Raw genomic sequence first — 19,386 nt, 5'->3', positions numbered from 1 at the left:
ACCCAATTAAATATTATAATATTTTAGATGTTGGAAAACAAGAAATATATCTTTAAAACTAATGATATAAAAAAATAAATAAAAACATTATTTACCCATACTTATGTTGTAGTGTTGAAGAATATAACAATATAATTGTTATTATGATTTAAGAAAAATTAAAAAGAACAAAGCAGAAATAACAAAGTGGGGCTCTTTATTGGGTCTAATTGCAATTTGAGACCTCTTTTTTTAACCTCACAATTAGGGGCTTCTTATTGGAAGTCAATTGCAATTTAAGACCTCTTCTTTCGAACCTCACAATTTGGGGCTCCTTATTGGGGTCAATTGTAATGTGGGACCTCTTCTTTCGAGTCTCACAATTTGGGGCTCCGCAATGTCAGGTTTATACAAAATGGGGTTTTGTCATAACAAACATGATCGTCCGTCAAAAAATGTATTACGTGGCATTTATAATTAAAAAGTTTGTAGTGAGACATAATTCTAAATTTCCTAAGTCTGACTCAACTTTATTTCATCGTTAAGTGAAGAGGGGGTAAGTTATGCTAGGGTGAGGGTAGTCGACTGTCGAGGTGAAGAGTAGGGAGTCAAACTAGGCTAAAAGGGATGTTGTCGGGGATAAAGTTTAATTTGAGTTGGGATGTATGTATGATTTTCTTTTTCATTTTTTGTTTTTAATGAATTAAAATTTATTTATATTTAAATAGGTGACATTTATAAGTACTTGTCACTATTATTATTTTTTAATTATAAAGGTCATGTAATACATTTTTTTACGAACGTCCATGTCCGTTATGGTAAAACCTCATTTTATACAAACCTGACCATGCGAAGTTTCAAATTGTGAGGTTTGAAAGAAGAAGTCCCAAATTAAAATGACCCCTAAAAAGAGTCCCAAATTGTGAAATTCGAAAGAAGAGGTCACAAATTACAATTGACCCAAATAAAGATCTCCAAATTGTGAAGTTCGAAAGAAAATGTCCCAAATTGCAATTGGCCTTCAATAAGGAGTCCTAATTTGTTATTTCGGTCAAAGAATAAATATTGAAAAACTAGAGAGAATAATATTAAAAATAAAATCGAAAAAGTAAGAAATCACATTTTGTTATTAAAAAATGTGAAGATGAATGGTAATGAGTAATAAATATTTTGGTTGATGTGAAGTGAAGTGTAGGTGAGTATAATAATTGATATATATTTATTGTAATAATTATAATGATTAATAATTTGAAAAGTCACCTCTTTATCAAAAATAAATTAATATTAATATAGTCGAATTTTGGGTTTGAGTTTGGCACACTCTCCATCCTCGATCCAATTAGGTAACCCCGACTCCGAACCTGATTTAAAATATTCGAACTCGGCCATCTGGTACCCATTGATACTCCTTAGCCAACACGACATCTCTCCTACCATATCAAATCTCTCCAATTTTTTTATATCAACAAATAGCTTTTTAACATTCGCGAGACTAGCCATACATATTCGATCAACGTAAAATGAGGTTATCACCGACTCTCTAATTTCCTAAACGAAGTCGATTACTCTAACACATGCAAATTTGATGTGTTTTTTTTCTGTGAAAGAGACACGGCAATATGACATTCAGACCATACTATCACATAACACATGTGTTCCATTATCAACACTGACTAATTTTAGATAACGAATATGTGACTAATTTTAGATAACGAATATGTGAATCAGAGTGATGTACCCTCATTGTAACTCAATTGATCTCCTGCAATAATGGGTGTTTCATTGAACTCAATATAAATATTCCAGGATCATTACCGGCCCGACTAAAAAGATAATGATTCAACATATTCGTTTACATTTCAAACAATTAAATTCATGTACCATCTTTACCAACGTGAGGTCTTATGATGTGTTTGTGCGTAATAATCAATGAATTCTTAATGTTAACGACTCATCATCAACAAATCGTCAAATTCCTTTTTTGACTAAAAGTCTAATATACTTATCAATTGAACACAATAAATATTTTTTTACTTCATTCCTTAAAACATCATATATTTCTCAAGAATAGAAGTCAAAAGACGCTCTAATTAGGCCAGGGCCGAACCCAAGATGCTCTCAATTTCAAGCCGGTGTTTGATCCCAACTTATTGACTTTAATTGTATAAGTTTATGCAAATTAGATTTTGTAAATAAGCGTAAGAATGTATAAAGATATGTCCATCTATGGAATGTCTAGGTTCAAGTTAAAAAATGGAGGTGAGAAAAAAATGTATTTATAGTTTTATCTTTTTATATTTATTCATATATATGACATTCAGATGATGTGACATCCATGTTTACATGAAAAACATGGGTTCCTCAAAAAAACAAAAAAAATAAAAATAAATAAATATCTAAAAAAAATAAAAAAAATCAGAAGACCTAGGCAAAACTAAACAAGAAAATCAATCACAAACTAAATAACATTATTATTACCCAAACAAATTATCATCTTGTGTCGGTTCGGATTGGAATTTTTAAAAAACTTAAAAGGAGAAAAATATAATGATGGGCAATGATTTTAAGAAAATGATGATTATTTTTAGTAAATGATTTAAAGAGTATTAATATATATAAATAAAATAAAAATTAATAATTTAAAATATATGATATTTTAGTATTTTGTTTAATAAAATGAGTGATGTAATTATTAAAATAATTGATTGAAAAATTGATTTTTACCAGTTTTTTTTTTTTTTTTTAATCCAAAGAGAACACAACCGTGTAGTCTCTTAAATGATGTATTTGAGATCTTCATTTACTCATATCAAGAACTTTATCTCATCTAAGGAATTAGCTATACTCATTGCAGATGGTTCCGGGTCAAACCACAACATACTATTTAAAATAACATTTTATTTTAACCATAAATTTTTTTTTTTTGCTACATGTTTTGAACCTTCTATTTTGTTAACCAGGTTAATAACAATCATTAGAATTCAAAATAGAATGTCTTCTTCTCTATTTTCAAAGGTAAAGTAGGAAAAAAAAAGAAACACCAGTAAGAATATGAAAGTTAAATAGATATTAAAAAAACTATACATTAATTCAATGCCAAATATAAATTTACAATAAGAAATATAATAATATATAACCTAACCATGTTTAGTCAATTGAAATAAAAACTAAACTAATTTAATAAAATTAAGAGAAATAAAATTGTTGTCTATATAGTCCACAAAACCGAGCTTGCAGGATAGCTAGACAAATTAAAAAATGGCGAAAAATAAAACTCGACAAATCTTGCTAACCCTGAATTGGAAGAGGCTGCAAAATTGTAGCAAAATGAAGTTACCAAAATCTACAATGTCAAGAACAATTAAACATTGTATTGAAATATTATAAAATCAGAACACTTGTTTCTATCAGGAAAATTCAGATTCAGTGTGACGTCGTGTCTGGAGGCGAGATTAATTATTAACATGTTTGTTTTTTATATTTAAAATTTAAATTTAACAAAAAATAAATTTTATTTTCAAATATTTTATTTGATAAATGAAATAATTTTATAATTAAAATAATAGTGATTTTATAGATAAATATTAAATAAAAAACAGTTTAAATATTAAAATAAAATAAAAACGAGCTTGTTAATTTGGTATTGGTTTTAGATTTTTTTATTTTGGGTTTTATCTAAAAAAAATCTTATTTGATAAAAAAATCTTATTTAAATTTTTAATTACTAAAATTATTTTATATTTAAAATTTAATAAAAATAAAATAAAAATATTTAGTTAATTATATGAGTTATTTGATAATTAAAATAACAATAATATAATAAAAAGAATTTATGTAAAAAAAAACTAATAAAACCTAAAAGAGAAACTTCAGATATTTTAAATCAAATTTTTATTACTTAAGTTAACATAATTTATTAATTTTTTTATGAAATATAAATATTTAATAAATGATATTTTCCATACTAAACAAATATGTGATTTTAGAATATAATATGTTGTGGGATCTTTATAGTTGAAAAAGTAAAAATGTAAGTATTCTAGATCATTTGATAATTCAAAATTAAACCGAGATAGTTTCTGCTTTACTCCTGATTTATAATATAATTCTAAAGGGAAATTTGACGAAATAACCCTACTAATAGGCTTATTTCCAAACTTAGCATGGGCATGATAAATTTTGCAAAATTAACCTTTTGTCATGGGTAAAAGACAATTCTACCCTTAATTAAAAATTTGGGTTATTTCTATTTATTTTCCTCTCTCTCCTCATTCCTTTTCAGTTTCTCCTCGACCGACCTTTGGTTTTCCTTTCTCTCATTTCAGTTTCTCCTATTTCAGTTTCTCTTCTCCCCCGACGATCTAAACGAAGCAACGAAACAAATGAAGCCGATAGATCAACTCCCTGAAGCAACGCCCCGGAATGTCTTTATCATTTCAGGTGAGTTATGCTCATTTTTCTGTCGTTTTCCTTGCATTAATGCTGAAATAGAATAATAGTTTAGGGTTTTAGCGTTTTGAGGGGTGGATGAATGATTTAAGGTTTAATATGCATCTGTCGCCTGCGAAAAATGCATCTGTCGCCTGCGAAAAATGCATCTGTCGCCTGCGAAAAATGCATCTGTCGCTTGCGAAAATACATTTTTCGCCTGTCGGAGTTCACAACCTTCGTTGTTTGCGCGATTCTACTCGGAATCCTAGTTACTTTGATCATACACTTTTCTTTCTAACTTTTAGATTTAGAATCTCATGAAGTTTTCTGAAATCTACCCGTGAATAATACAACAAATCTAGTTATTAAGGGTTGAAGTTTCAAATCTGTAACGCAGGTTCTCAGTTATTAAGGAAAGATGCATCCAGCACAAATGACTTATATTGCAACAACTTGTTGCTTGGTGATTACACTGTTGGTTTCTACTAAATTAGTCTTGACACATATATTATGCTGGAGGGAACCAAAGGAACATAGAATGCTATATTGGTTATCATTCTCATGGCTCCTTTATATGTTGTTGTATCCTACACTGGTTTGTTACATTTTACATGGAACAGTTCTTATTTTACTTTTTTTGAATAAATCAAGGAATGCTATGAAACTTTGGTAAGTATAGTACCAAACATTTTTAAGGGTTTTGTAATTCCAATGGGAGATTATTCTGTTGTTGTTATAAATGCAGATGATTGCTAAGTTTATGGCATTGATGTATAGCTATTTGGAACATATCCTTGAGAAAGAACATAGTTCCAGATAGGGTAAAAGTAAGAAAAATTCACCACTCGTTTCAATGACTCGCTTTCAGGTGCGTAAAACTTGTTTTTTTGGGTGTAGTTTTTGAAAATTTTATTTCCTCTGTTTCAAATATGTGGTTCTTTTTATACTGATTGCAGCCCCATACAGTTCGGTTGAATCACCAATCGCTAAAGCTTCTAAAGTAGTGGACATGGCAGTTTGTATGTTCAATCTTGATGATAGTTCTTCAAAGAATGGGAATATATCTGAGTTGGATCAACTGGACATTCACTATTATCTTAAACGTTTTAGTCTCACTTGCCTTGTATTTTCTTGTGATCTTTTACCATATGTTTGATAAAGAATTGAAACCACACAGCCCTCTAGCGAAATTCTTGTGCATCAAGGGAATTGTCTTCTTCTGTTTCTGGTAGGTAATATTCTAACCTTCCGTTTGAATATGGATCCAAATCATTATATTTGTGAATCATTCAATCTATTGTGTACAAACAAAACAGGGGATTGTGCTTGAGATTCTAGCTGCCATGGGGTAATAAAATCCCATCATATTTGGATTGATGTGGAGCAAATTGAAGAGGCGTATCAGAATGTGTTGGTGTGTCTGGAGAAGAAAAATTGGTGTTGTATCATCTTCATCGTCAATCAAGGAGAAGAAGAAAGTCAAGTAGCTTCATCTCGTTTGTATTTTGTCGTGGGAAGATGATGAATTATGTCAACTTTGTTCTATTTTTGTTAATTATGTTGTGGGATGTAACTTGTGTTTGTCTTGGATTTTATTAAGATCTTGAGATTTTTGTTCAAATAAATTATCAAATAAATAAAACATATATTATATCATTTGAGTAAGTTACCAAAAAATAGAGACATATTAAGTTTAATTTATGTTAAATGATGATTATATTAAAAAAAGTTCCTCTATGCCTTTTGTAGCTATGAAGACAAAAAAAAGATCAATCATAAATCCAAAAGAAAAAAGAGCATCCAAATTCTTCTACTGTGTTCTACTCATGTCATATTGTTTCAATCATATTTTTTTTAAACATCTTTGACGAGTTTGTTTAATACTTTTTACAATATCCCATTGTAGGAACAAAAACAAAAGGTGTTTGTCCTGTTTTACTTAAGTAGTTTACTATTACAAAGACTCAGCTATCGTCAAGCTAGTTTCCATCATAGATTAAAATCCAGATTTATCTGATTCCAAAGGAGAAGTGAGTCAACACATAATGCAACAATTGTAGAATGACTAAACTTATGGAGTATTAGATGAATTGTGAACCTTTATGGAGCTAGTTCAACTGACAAGATTTCTCTAAGCAATGTACGTAGAAGAGACATAGATCCAATATACACACATATATATATATGATTTTCAGTGATCAATTAAGATATTATTATCACCAAATGATAAGAAGGAAATAACAAGTTTTAAATATAAATGCACCCAATTCTCACGAGCAAAACCTTTATCTTTCACGAGGATTTACTAACTGCGAGAAAACAACACTTGTCGCCACATCTTACTCCCCATAACTCGCACCCTCCACCCTACTTGCTCTGTTGTTATCAAACGCCTCCATAGGTGGAGGATTCAATGCAATTCCTTGAATATGATTCGTGCTGTTGTCTTCCGGTTCTGTCAGAGCCGATGAAGATTCCTCAAGCTAGAGATCGTACTCCAAATTCCACAAAACATCTCCAATTGACGGCCTGTCAACCCCATGCTCCTCTAGAAATTTCTCCCCCGTATCACTGTACTTCTTCAGGGAAGCAGGTTCACTTTCCTTGAAAAAAATAAAGAAAAAAATGATACTTTTATCTTACAAAACACAAAGGACAATAACATTTTACTTAATTTTTTGCTCAACAGCAAGAACTCAACACATGCAAATGCAATTTTCGTAGGCGACAGATGCGCAATTTTCGCAGGCGACAGATGCGCAATTTTCGCAGGCGACAGATGCGCAATTTTCGCAGGCGACAGATGCGCAATTTTCGCAGGCGACATATGCATATTCGTCTGCGACATATGCATTTTCGCCTGCGACGCCTACGACAAATGCATATTAAACCCTAAATCATTCAGCCATCATTTAAAATCTTAAACCAAACCCTAAACTCTAAACCAATCTTTCGTTTCAGCATTATTGCAAGGAAAACGATGGGAAAACGGGCATAACTCACCTGAAATGATGAAGGCGTTCCGGCGTTGTCTCGGAGAGTTGATCGATTGGTTTCTTTCGTTTCGTTGCTTCACTTGGATCGTCGGAAGACAAACTGAAATGGGAGAAACTAAAATGAGAGAAAGGATACCAAAGGATCGGTAAGGAGAAACTGAAAGTGAACGAGGAGAGAGAGGAAAAGAAACATAAATAACCCAAATTTTTAATTAAGGGTAGTATTGTCTTTTACCTATGGCAAAAGGTTAATTTTATAAAATTTATCATGCCTATGCTAAATTTGGAAATAAGCCTATTATCAGGGTTATTTCGTCAAATTTCCCATTCTAAAATACTATTTTATTATATTAAATTTTAAGTTTCTTTTCTAAACGAGATAATAAATTAATAATATATCTACATTACTAAGTTGTTCTATATATTGTTTACAATAAAAATGGTCATAAACTGAGACTTACCTCGTGTCGTGTGCATCACAGATAACAAAATATTGTTATAATGTCCAACGTTTGGTGTTAAATTTAAAATATAAAGTGCTATTAACTTAGTTGGTTAAAAAGTTATATTTATTTTGTTATGTTGCGAGTTCGAAACATACTATAGCATTTTTAATTTACTTTTAATCGTTTTAAGTTTATGGACGGATCAACCCAGAATCCGACCTAAATATTCATTTACTCTCACATATATATCTAAATTAACCATAGCTCTCGACCTGACAATCCGAACACTTTCAAAATTAAGCATCATTATATATGTATTATATATAGATAACACAATTTTTTTTCAAATTAATATTGGAGCTCATGCCTTAAATTATATTATTTATCTTAAGAGTGAGTAGTATTACATATCTTAGACATCCTTATTTAGAATGCTTGCCTTAGATTGTTTTTTTAACCTAATTAATTTAGTTTCTTAACCAAACAAAATAAATGTTTGCAATAGTAGGACCCGGCGGCCGTCTTCAAAAAGGTCAAATCCCTAGTCTCTCTATTTCAAGTATCTTCTTCACCACAACCCTTATATCCCGCTTCTCTTCACGACCCCACCACGGCAATATTTATGCTAGAACCAGCATATATTCAGTAGCAGCTGATTTTTTATAGTCTTCCGGCCTCTTTTAAGGTAACAAATCTAATTATTTTCCCCTGAAATTCTCTTATCCAGTCATAACCCGATTTCCTATTTCATTTGCACCGTTGTTTCCGTGTAATTGGATCTGCATTAACTGACTAGACACCATTGATTTAGACACCATTGATTTGTAGATTTCAATTTATATGAATTCTTTTTTGTTTAGGAACAAGATGATTGATTTAGGAACCAAGATTTAATCCATTCTAATAGAACATAGGATATACCTAGAGGGTTAAATTGGATATCATAAGTTATTTCATAATTGGGTCTATTCAATTAAGGGTTTCACTTGAGAATTTTACCCTAATTTTCCATTTTAAGTATGATTTGTATTACCCTGTTCTTTATTGTTTTAGATTAGTGTTGGTGAAATCTCTTAAAAGGGATGCAACAAATAAATCTTAGCTTCATTGGATTTGATTTACTGGTTAACTTTTAGAGAAGATGGTAATCCTACACTGATTGATGTATCTTGAATTATGTAATAAACTATAGTACTGATAAGGAAATGTTCCTAATATGATATTATGACAATTTCTAGGATTTCTAATAAAATGGTGACAGTAATATTATCTCAATTTCTATATATATTATTACCATATATGTTAATACACACAAGAAGGCTCACATTTCCACAGCTGTCCCGTGTTTGTGTCTTAATTATAGGTCGTCTTGCTTAAAGTTCTTAAAGATACTTCCATCTATTTAAATTCTGATTCTGAATGATCTCGTGCTAATAAGAAAATTGAGGGTTTACACTGTCTCTAGAGTTTAGTTATGCAGATCATTGTCGCATCTATCTACTTTTTCTTTCGTTTTAACAGCTTCATTTGGCTTGTTTTCGAACTCATATGAGATATGTTTTTCATTATTTGGTCAGATGACCTCTTTTGAATCTACTTATCTTCATTTTCTAAATTCAAGGCTGCAAACATAATAAAAAGAGCTTTGTTTTTGTGTAGAGAAAGAAATGATACGCGAACAGGAAATACAAGGGGGCATTATTCTCCCATCCAAGAACCTTAAGAGAAAGAGATGGATTTCGAAATTTGAAGTGATAACAACTGTCTTAAAGGAGTTGCTGCAACTAAAGTCCACTGCAAAACATGGCTATTTCCTTTCAGTAACCAATGTGAAGGTAGAAGGTGAGGCAATTGTGAAAGACAATTCTGACCAAATTGAACTTCCAGTGACAATTTTTTGTCGAACTTTACTGCCCAAAACGGGAGATATTACGACGGGTGTTGTGCATAAAGTATGTAGGATGGGAGTTTTGTTGAGATGTGGGAACCCCTTGAATCATGTTTACCTATCGGCTCAAAAGATGGTGGATTATAGGTATGTTCGATTGAAATCGAGTGAAATATTCATGAAGAAGGATTGTTCTAGGATTGCGAAAGGTGTGGTTGTAAGGTTTGTAGTGTTTGCTGTGAGATGGAATGCGGAACATCAAGTTGGGAAAAGGGAATTATTTGTTCTTGCGAGTATAGAAGGCGATGGTCTTGGACCTGTTTCAATGGCTGGTTCAGATTCTTTGGATCTTTAAAAGGTATACACAACTGTTTTGTGTTATGGTTTTTTCTTCTTACTACAATGGATAGTTTTTATTATCTTACTGCACATTTGCATGTAAAGATGCAATTAGACTTGATTTAGACAAATGATTAAATCTTGTTGTCCATCATCAGTTTCAGTTGAAAAAACTTGAGAAATATTTTGATTAATCTTTGTTGTCACAATTACAATCCCATTACAAATTTTAGTTTTATTATAAGATTTTTTCAAATAAACAACTAACATAAGAAATGAAATACCATAAAAACAGTCCACTAAGTTTATATAATACCCTGTTTCTAAATAAGATTCCAACTTGAACACAACTAAATGAAAAATCTGACAGAAACCCGAAGGAGAAATGTGACAAAGATCGTGTTTCAGACAATAATATCTGAATAAACAAGCGCCTCCTTAAAATCTGTCTTTCGTAAAAAGCCATCATTCTTAACCAAGAACAACAAGACCTCAACATTAATAATAATACATTTCAGCGGCGAAACACTATCTTGGTGCCAAATATATTGAGCTATGATGCGTTTCTTAATATCTGTACAAGGAATACTTGTCGTTTAACCAGATTTATAAATCAACCTTGAACAGCAAGAGCTCGCAAATGTTCAACAAAAGTTTGCAAGCTCATATCATCGGTATAAATTATTTCAGTTTGATCTGTATAAACCGAATCATGGGTAACCGACGGATTCAACTTAGCCAAAAGAAACCTGGCTTGACTGCTATACTGATCACATTTTATAACCTTCGGTACAGGAAATCGATCAACAGTCAACTGCTCCGCCTCAACCACCACTTCTTCCAACATCTTCCTTAGACTCTCGTTATTCATATCTTGATCATAACCCATCTTCCTCCATTGCCCAATATGAGCTCCATAATGGATCACGACATGAAAAAATGAATCAAATAGCAAGATTGAGTCTGGAGTGATCGAACACACGTCTAACACAACCGGAACAGGAGGCCCATGAAAAGAATATCGTAAAAGTGTTGGTTGGATCATTATGAGAGAACCTAATACCCCTTCTCTGTTTAAAACCAATCTGAAGAAACCCGTCTCGTCTGGCGAGCTGTTGAAGACTACGATGAACTGAGACCTTCTTAAGTGATACATAAACTGCGGGTAAAGAGAAAAGTTTGATGAGAGTTGGAAAGTCGAAGAATCTTCCGGAATGTAATCTCCAAACCTCGAGGAAAACCGAACTAGCATCTTGTCTAGCCAATGGATGACATCTTCGGCCATCTCCGATTCTGCCTTGTCAATTGCCAGTCTAGCCATGATACAAGCAGCGGCCTCTTGATCAAATCCCGAAGATATTTCCGGGGAGCGTTTGGTTACCCATCTTCTCGAAGCAGTCGTGACTCTTTTCCGTATTGACATGTCTCCGTCGCGATACCGCGTGATGATTTGTAAGAAGAACGCGGAATTGGGCTGTGATTTTGGTTCGTCTGCCACTTGAAAGAAGAACGCTACACAAGTTTTGCTCGTAACCGTCCCCAATTTCCATGTACCATTCTTATTCTTAAGAGGAGTTATAGGACCAAGGGCTCTGAATACCTTGAAGTCTTTCGACGTGACTATCTCGATAGTAACGTCGAAACACATCTTCAAGCTCCCGTCTTTGTCACGATCAAACAAATGACGTAAACTCTTTCTGAACTCTTCTGATTCAAATGAATCCCCTAGCATCATGAATCCACCCGAATTCTCAACCGGGACCTTCACCTCGGCTGCCCCCACTTGATCGAGCGAACAAGCAAAGAAGTCGAGAACAATCGAGGAATCTGAAAGTCTCTCCGATAACTTCTTATAGAAACCCGAAGCCTTGGCATAGTGAAAACCACGGTCATTGAATATATCTTGGTGACTTCGGATGGAATTCGCTAAATCCGATTTCACAATCATTCCCGGGCCTAGAGTGGCAGGCCCTGACGTGAAAACCAATATTCTCGAGCCATTATTGATCGATAAACCTTCCAAGAGCCCAACCGATGCTGATATAGCTGCGCCTGTCGAACGTGAAGAACGATGCCCGCGTTTTACTCGGGTTGAGGAATGGATATCTTCAATAGCTGTAGTGATGTTGAATTCACATTCAGATAATGGAAGTAGAAATCCTTGCTTTGACGACGTTTTACGATCGATTCCCAATAACTTCTTCATCTAGGATAATGGAAAACAGATCAAAACGAACATAAGGATTCAAATTTCCTCTCTGTTTCATTGCAAATCAAAAACCTTTCTTAACTTCAGTTTCTTATTAGGTTCATCATGGTATTGGAACAATCATCATGTTTTCAGGTCTAAATTTAATGAAATAGATCAACAATGAGAGTAATTAAGGTATATATATATATATACCTGATCAGAGGATTGTTCGCGATCGCCGTGAAGAACAAAAACCCTCAAGCAATCAGTAGAACTAAGATCATGAATTCTAACCATTGAATCAAAAGTGACCAAACCCACCAATGAATTTTCCGGCAATGACGAAACAACATACAACAACTCATTCTTCAGCGCTAAAAGTTCATCCCCATCAGTACAAGCATCCACCACAAACACGAACGCCGGCGCGATCCCTCTATGTTCAACAGCCGCCGGTAGCAAAGAAGAAGAAGATAAAGCCAGGGATCCTGAGGAGCCGAATCTGTTTGAGATTGAAGGCGGCGGCGGTGGCAACGGCGGAGGAACTTTCTTCCCCAAATGATACTCAACAGTACTGTAGGTTGGAAACAACTCACCTGGAAGATTATTCTCACCGATTCCAGAATAAGATCGAGGAAAAGGGTTCTTCTTTGTGCAGAAAGGGCATACCCAGATGCGAGATTGGTAATCTACGCGGGCATAAGGGTTCAATACGGCGCCGCATTGATTGCAGATTAGAGGATCGTAAGGAAGAATAGGGAGCTCGTTGAACTGCATCAATGGCGTGCACATGACCGATAGTGGTATTACAAGGGCATCGACTTCTGATTTGGTCGCCGGCCATGAATTCCATGTCCATCGGAGGCCTTCGGCGGCCTCTAACTCGACGAAATCCATAGATCAGAAATACCCAAAACGAATTGAATTGAAAAAAGTTCACTGGATTTGCAGTCGATGGCGAGGGTTTAAGGAGCAAAAAGGAAGGAACCAATCAAGACCCAAGATTCTGGCCATCAAAGTAGAATCGCAGCTCAGCGGTGAACTCATGACTTTAACCATGATAGCACCAAGTACTCAATCAACAACATAATCAATTAATTATCACTGAAAAATTGCCAAAGTAAAAGATGAATCATTTAATTTAATACATTAATTATAAAGTGAACAATAAAATATAATTAGTTCAAAGTAAACTAATTTAGTAAGAAACATTGGATGGGAATAAGTAAATCATACTCCACCTTACAAATTTTAATAATATTGGGATAATTTTTAAAAAAATAACTCAAAATAATTCAAATAAAAAACTAAGATAATAGTTATATCTATCAAATTTGGGACACGGAATTGGCTAAAGTCAAGTTGTTGCACTCGATAGACCAAGTTATTATGGTCGAAGTTCAACGTAAGGATGATGATAATTTTTTCGATTAGACATTGTTTACGGCAGCAACTCGGGTTCGGATAGAAGAAAGTTGTGGGACAGTTTAAGGGCTCGGGTAGGCAGCGGTGAACCATGGACAGTTTTAGGTGACTTTAATGTTAAAAGGGTTGAAAATGAGATGAGCCCGGAATCCGAGATCATACAAGATATGATAGACTTCAATGATTGTATAAGGAACATTGATTGTATCGGGCCTACAAACTATGGGAACTTCTACACATGGTCTTCGATGAGAGGGAATGAACGAATAAGGAAAAACAGAATTGATATAGAGCTAATTAACAGAGAATGGGCAGTTCAGTTTCCGAGAAGTCACATACACGTTTTGAACTCGGGGATAACGGATCATTGCCCGATCAAACTGTTTGGGGAGAAAGAAAAGAGAATGAGGCGGCCTTTCAAGTTCTTTAAATTTTGGATGGAGAATGATAATTTCAAAGGGATCTTGAATGAGGTATGGGCTAAGCAAGTTGCCGGCTCCAACATGTTTCGGGTCTCAGAAAAGCTGAGACTTCTTAAGAACCAATTCCTAAAGTTTGATGAGAAAATACAGAAACATATCAAAAAAAGGTAATGGCTACAAGAAGTGAACTTGAGGATGTTCAAAGTCGACTACTTGAAAGTGATGATGTTACTCAACTCCAAGAAGAGGAGAAGGTTGCCTTTACTTCATTTAGGAACTTGAGCTCGTTAGAAGAAAGTTTTACAAGATAGAAATCGAGACAACATTGGATATCACTTGGAGATAAAATACAGCTTTCTTCTATCGAAAGTGTTCAACTAGAAATCTTCAGAATAGTGTGCACAAGCTAAGAAAGGACAGTGAGGAATTTGCGCAAGGCATGATCAAATGCATGAGGTGGCTGTCAAGTTTTTATTTTTTGGGAATTAAAGGAAAACTAGCATGACACCCCACAATCATGGTTTCCCACTTAAACTCAAAGTGCTTTCAAATGGAATCGATCCCGTGACCTTTTTGGTCTCTTAAGCTGACTCTTACCATTGGACTACCTTGGTGGGGTAAAAAAATGGGACAACGGATTAAGTATGTAGCCCACAAACACACTTAACCATTTAACTAGGCACAAAACTTGCCGCCTGATGGGCTTGAACCTAGAAACTTAGGGTTAAAAATGAGACAAAAAAATGTGGCAATGGATTAAGTATGTAGCCCGCAAACACACTTAACCATTTAACTATGCGTAGAACTGAATGTCTAACGGGTTCGAACCCAGGAACTTAGGGTTATTATCCACCTCTTATTGCCGCTAGGCTAGAAGAGGGGATTATGGGACAATGAATTAAGTATGTAGCCCGCAAACACACTTAACCATTTAACGGAACTTGGGGTTAGTATCCACCTCTTATTGCCGCTAGGCTAGAAGAAGGGATAAAAAATGAGACAACGAATTAAGTATGTAGCCCGCAAACACACTTAACCCTTTAACTAGACGCAGAACTTGCCGCCTGACGGGCTCGAACCCAGAAACTTAGGGTTAGTATCAATCTCTTATTGCTGCTAGGCTAGAAGAGGGAATTTGACTGTCCAGTTTTATAAGCTACTATTGGGAACGAAAAATCAGTAACAACATAGTTATCTTAATGCATTATACCAAATCATTGATAAGAAAATTTTCGTGGTAGATAGTCGAGTTTAATTGAGGTAGTCACAAGAGAGGACGTCAAAGAGGCGTTCAACATTAATGGTAATAAGAGTCCGGGTCCGGACGGTTTTAACGCTAAATTTTTCAAAGAGAATTGGTCTATTGTGGGTCATGACGTCAACACGGGGGTGTTGGAGTTTTCCCGGAATAGAAAGATGTTGAAGCAAAGGAACGTAACGGTTTTCAATCTAATCCGAAGAAATCTATGTTAGAAAGGATCTAGGATTTTAGGCCAATTTCGTGTTGCAATGTTGTTTACAAGATAATTTCGAAAATACTTTCAAAACGTTATAAAAGTGTGATATCTAAGATTGTTAGTCTAGGCCAATCCACATTTATCTCCGGTAGATCTATATCGCATAACATTCTTCTCATGCAGAATATTTTAAAGGGTTATGGTTGGAAGAATATTACCCTGAGAGGTGCTTTCAAAATTGACATCCGAAAGACTTTTGATTCGGTTAGATGGAAGAATATTCGAGATTTCATGCTAGTTTCTGGTGTTCTGTGTATATATATATATCAATTGGATTATGCAATGCATATATACCTCTCATTTTGTAGTTAGTGTCAACGGAGTTCACAAAGGCTACTTCAAGGGTGAAAGCGGTGTGAGACAGGGGGATCCCTCTCTTCATATCTTTTCGTCTTAATCATGGAAGTCTCTGAGAGTGTCTTTATGACGTTCCGAAAGAACCGACCATACATCCACCATTCGTTCTGCGAGGAGGAGGAGATTACACATCTTTGTTTTGCCGATGGCTTGTTCATTCTTGCACATGCGGATGTTGAATCCATTAAAACCATTAAATATGCACTTATGTTCTTTTCTAGTATTGTAGATCTTTTGATAAATGAGGAGAAAAGTTTAGCTTTCTACGGTGGAGTCTATAAGGAAACGAAGGCGAGGATATACGAGGTTATGGGAATTGAGGAGGGTTGCTTTCCGGTCAGATACTTGGGGATCTCATTAACGACGAGGCAAATTCAGATTGTTCATTGTTGTCCGCTAATAGAAAAGGTAAAGAATACTATTATAGGTTAAGCAGCGAAGACACTATCGTACGTCGACCGAATCGAGTTGGTTAAGAGTGTCATCATGGGGATAATCGGGTATTGGGCTTAAAAATTGGTTCTCCTGAAGAAGGTGATAAAGGAGATGAATTCTTTGATGCGGGACTTTAGTTGGGGCAGCCAAGAAAGAGGGGGTAAAAAAGTGAAATGGACATATCTATCTAAGCCGTAGGAGGAGGGCGGTATATGGCTAAAGAGTCGTGTTGAGTGGAACAAAGCCCACACATTCAAACATCTTTGGGCGATTGAGCGAAAACAAGATTCACTTTGGGTAAAATGGGTTCATTCTTAATTTATGAAGTGGGAAGCGAGTGTTTGGATGGGAAAAATTAAGGAATGAATGGGCTGGTCATTGAAGAAAATATAGAAACTCAAACACAAAGCTACACCACTTTTTAACATACGATTGGGAGATGGCCGATGCACATTGTTTTGGCACAACACATGGTCTGAAAACTGGCCACTAGTTCTTAAAAAAGAGTTCCAAAATGTACGTATAAAAAGGGATTGCTTGGCTGCCACGATAAGAGAATTTAGGGATCGACAATGGGGTTCACTCCTACGGCACATACCAGAAGGGCAACGGGTTCTTGAATGGCTCAATGACATTCACTTTCACGATAGAGATGATTCACATTCATGGTTCACATTCATGGGAAGTCGAGGAGGACGGAAAACTAATTTCCAGCAAAGTATGGGATGCTATTCGGGAAAGGGGGCAGGTTGGAAAGTGGGATCCGCTTGTTTGGTCTTCAAAGATCGCACCGAGGCATCAGTTTATACTTAGGCTTGCATTTAGGGGAAGATTGAACACAAGAGACCGGGTAATGAGGTATATGGAGATTCCGGATATAAGCTTCCTTTTGTGTGAAGGAAACGAGGAGTCGATCGATCATCTTTTTGTTGGCTGCCTGTTTGATAGCACAGTTTGGAGGAGGTTTGCTTTGACCATGGGTATGTATTCATTTTCGAGAGAGTTGGAGGAGATCAAGGTTGCTTCCTAACTAAAGCCAAATGTACAAAATTCCAGCAAGTGTATTTAGGTACAGTTTTGGTTCGAATGTCTACCATACGTGAGGTGAAAGGAGTGCAAGAGTCTATGGGAGAGTTCGTAGAAGTGTGGAAGAAGTATGGAGAGATGTTATAGTTGATTGTCGGGCTCTAATTCCTATGTGGAGGCGAGTTCCCGAAGACGAAAGAAATTGGGCTATTTGCAAACAATGGGGATACAATATTTCGAAGTCACAAATCTAAACGACTTTAAAGTGAGATAGATAAATTTGTTTGATTCTTTGTAATATGTCGTGAGACTTGTATTTTTTTTATTGGTTTTTACTTTTCATTAACCATGAACTCGTGTTTCTAGGTTGTTAGAATGATACAATTTTTTCCCTTTGAGATATTTTTTAATAAATAATATTAAATCGTTTTCCAAAAAAAATGTTCTTCTAATAAACCAAATAAAAAAAGGTGAATAAAAAAAATATAATAAGGATATCAATGTTTTTTTTTTATAATATTTTTTTAAAAAATTACCACAATATATATATATATATATATATATATATATATATATATATAATATCCTTAATTTTCAAAGTTTTGGGATTGTCGGGTCGAGAGAGCTGTGGTTAATTTGAATATATATGTGAGAGTAAATGGATATTTGTGTCAGATTATAGGTTAACCCGCTCATAAATTTAAACGGTTAAAATTTAAATAAAAAATGTTATATGTATGTTTCGAATTTACTCATAACAAAAATAAGTACAACCCTTTAACCAAATAGGCTAATACGATTTTATATTTTAAATTTAATATCAAATTTGATGAACACGCCATATTTTATTAATATAAGTTCAACTTTTTAACTAAATAATATATATATATATATATATATATATATATATATATATATATTCAAAATGTCTGGATTGCCGGATCGAGAGTTGTAGTTAATTTGGATATATATGTGAGTAAATGAATATTTGAGTCAGATTGTAGGTTGACCTGCCCATAAACTTAAAACGGTTAAAAATAAAATTTAAAATGCTATCACATTTTTATCGTAATTTTTGTTTCACGGTTTTTTATATCATTACTCATGCAAATGCACGGGCTACATGCTATTTTTATATAATTCATAGATATAATTTTTTAAATTAATTTTATTCTTAGGAAAAATCAAACTTTTTAATAAATTAATAAAAATTGTTTCACTTAAATTATTCACATAAATCTATTTAATGATGATTTAATTAGTGTTGGTTGGTTATATATATATATATATATATATATATATATATATATATATATATATAATTATTTCTTGTTTTGTAATCCTCTTGTACTTATTAAAATATGTAAGATTTTTCTTTGAAAAAAAATAAAAATAAGATTTTCACATATCGCATATTAAAATAAGTTTTGTAATACATTTTTTTTTAGTTTTTGAAGGAAGGATTTTGAGTTTTTGAAAAGAATGAAATTTTTGACAAAGGAGAAGTGGAGGATGTAGGGATTAATGGTCAAAAATCAACTTCAATTAAACAGGGTATAATATACGTCATGACTATTGTGTGCTTTAATTGATTAATTTGTTCTCACCTGTTTAATTTAATTATGTGTTTATTAAATGTATGTAATTATTGTTTTTTAAAGATAAAAAAATCATTATTTTATTTAAGAAAGTTGACATAATAAAGAGTATTGAGATAAATATAATAGACAGTAGGACACAATACATTAATACATTAATGAAGTTATGAATTATATACATGGTTCAAATATAATTATTGAAATATGACTTCGTTTCTAGCCAAATAATTCATAAAAAAAATAATAGGTATAGTAATCTAACTATTCAGAACGATTATATCTACTACCTTGATCCAAACATCCCAATAATTATCGAGAGACCTAAACATCACCCAT

The 19,386-nt window shown here is 33.7% G+C and overlaps 3 protein-coding genes and 1 pseudogene across 3 annotated transcripts; 3 read left to right on the top strand and 1 right to left on the bottom strand.

Moving 5' to 3' along the window:
* The first annotated feature begins 4,817 nt into the window (after positions 1-4,817).
* Positions 4,818-5,932, top strand: LOC124939348 (annotated as a pseudogene).
* A 2,474-nt stretch (positions 5,933-8,406) lies between these two features.
* LOC124937745 (DNA-directed RNA polymerase V subunit 7-like) lies at positions 8,407-10,280 on the top strand. The gene is made up of 2 exons (XM_047478065.1): positions 8,407-8,537; positions 9,512-10,280. The coding sequence occupies exon 2, from the start codon at positions 9,520-9,522 to the stop codon at positions 10,093-10,095; it is 576 nt and encodes a 191-aa protein (XP_047334021.1). The 5' UTR covers positions 8,407-8,537; positions 9,512-9,519; the 3' UTR covers positions 10,096-10,280.
* An 80-nt stretch (positions 10,281-10,360) lies between these two features.
* LOC124937744 (protein transport protein SEC23) lies at positions 10,361-13,326 on the bottom strand. Its single transcript, XM_047478064.1, has 2 exons — positions 12,484-13,326; positions 10,361-12,285 (listed from the first exon to the last, which is right to left on the bottom strand). The coding sequence occupies exons 1-2, from the start codon at positions 13,165-13,167 to the stop codon at positions 10,693-10,695; spliced, it is 2,277 nt and encodes a 758-aa protein (XP_047334020.1). The 5' UTR covers positions 13,168-13,326; the 3' UTR covers positions 10,361-10,692.
* A 2,707-nt stretch (positions 13,327-16,033) lies between these two features.
* Positions 16,034-17,456, top strand: LOC124939347. The gene is made up of 2 exons (XM_047479828.1): positions 16,034-16,399; positions 17,028-17,456. The coding sequence occupies exons 1-2, from the start codon at positions 16,034-16,036 to the stop codon at positions 17,454-17,456; spliced, it is 795 nt and encodes a 264-aa protein (XP_047335784.1).
* Positions 17,457-19,386: the final 1,930 nt, after the last annotated feature.

The sequence above is a fragment of the Impatiens glandulifera genome, chromosome 5, assembly GCF_907164915.1.
Source record: "Impatiens glandulifera chromosome 5, dImpGla2.1, whole genome shotgun sequence".
In the NCBI taxonomy this organism is placed as follows: domain Eukaryota; kingdom Viridiplantae; phylum Streptophyta; class Magnoliopsida; order Ericales; family Balsaminaceae; genus Impatiens; species Impatiens glandulifera.
The sequence above is the reverse complement of the archived record's forward strand: the minus strand, read 5'-3'. Positions and strand labels throughout refer to the sequence as shown.

What these genes read in the sequence shown, in the direction of transcription:
- LOC124937744 (XM_047478064.1), bottom strand. Translation starts at nt 13,167, where the DNA reads ATGGATTTCGTCGAGTTAGAGGCCGCCGAAGGCCTCCGATGGACATGG. An exon ending in GCGAACAATCCTCTGATCAG is followed by an intron (nt 12,286 to 12,483) that starts GTATATATATAT and finishes CCATTATCCTAG; the next exon opens with ATGAAGAAGTTATTGGGAAT.
- LOC124939347 (XM_047479828.1), top strand. Translation starts at nt 16,034, where the DNA reads ATGGAAGTCTCTGAGAGTGTCTTTATGACGTTCCGAAAGAACCGACCA. An exon ending in GTTGTCCGCTAATAGAAAAG is followed by an intron (nt 16,400 to 17,027) that starts GTAAAGAATACT and finishes GGCACATACCAG; the next exon opens with AAGGGCAACGGGTTCTTGAA.
- LOC124937745 (XM_047478065.1), top strand. Translation starts at nt 9,520, where the DNA reads ATGATACGCGAACAGGAAATACAAGGGGGCATTATTCTCCCATCCAAG.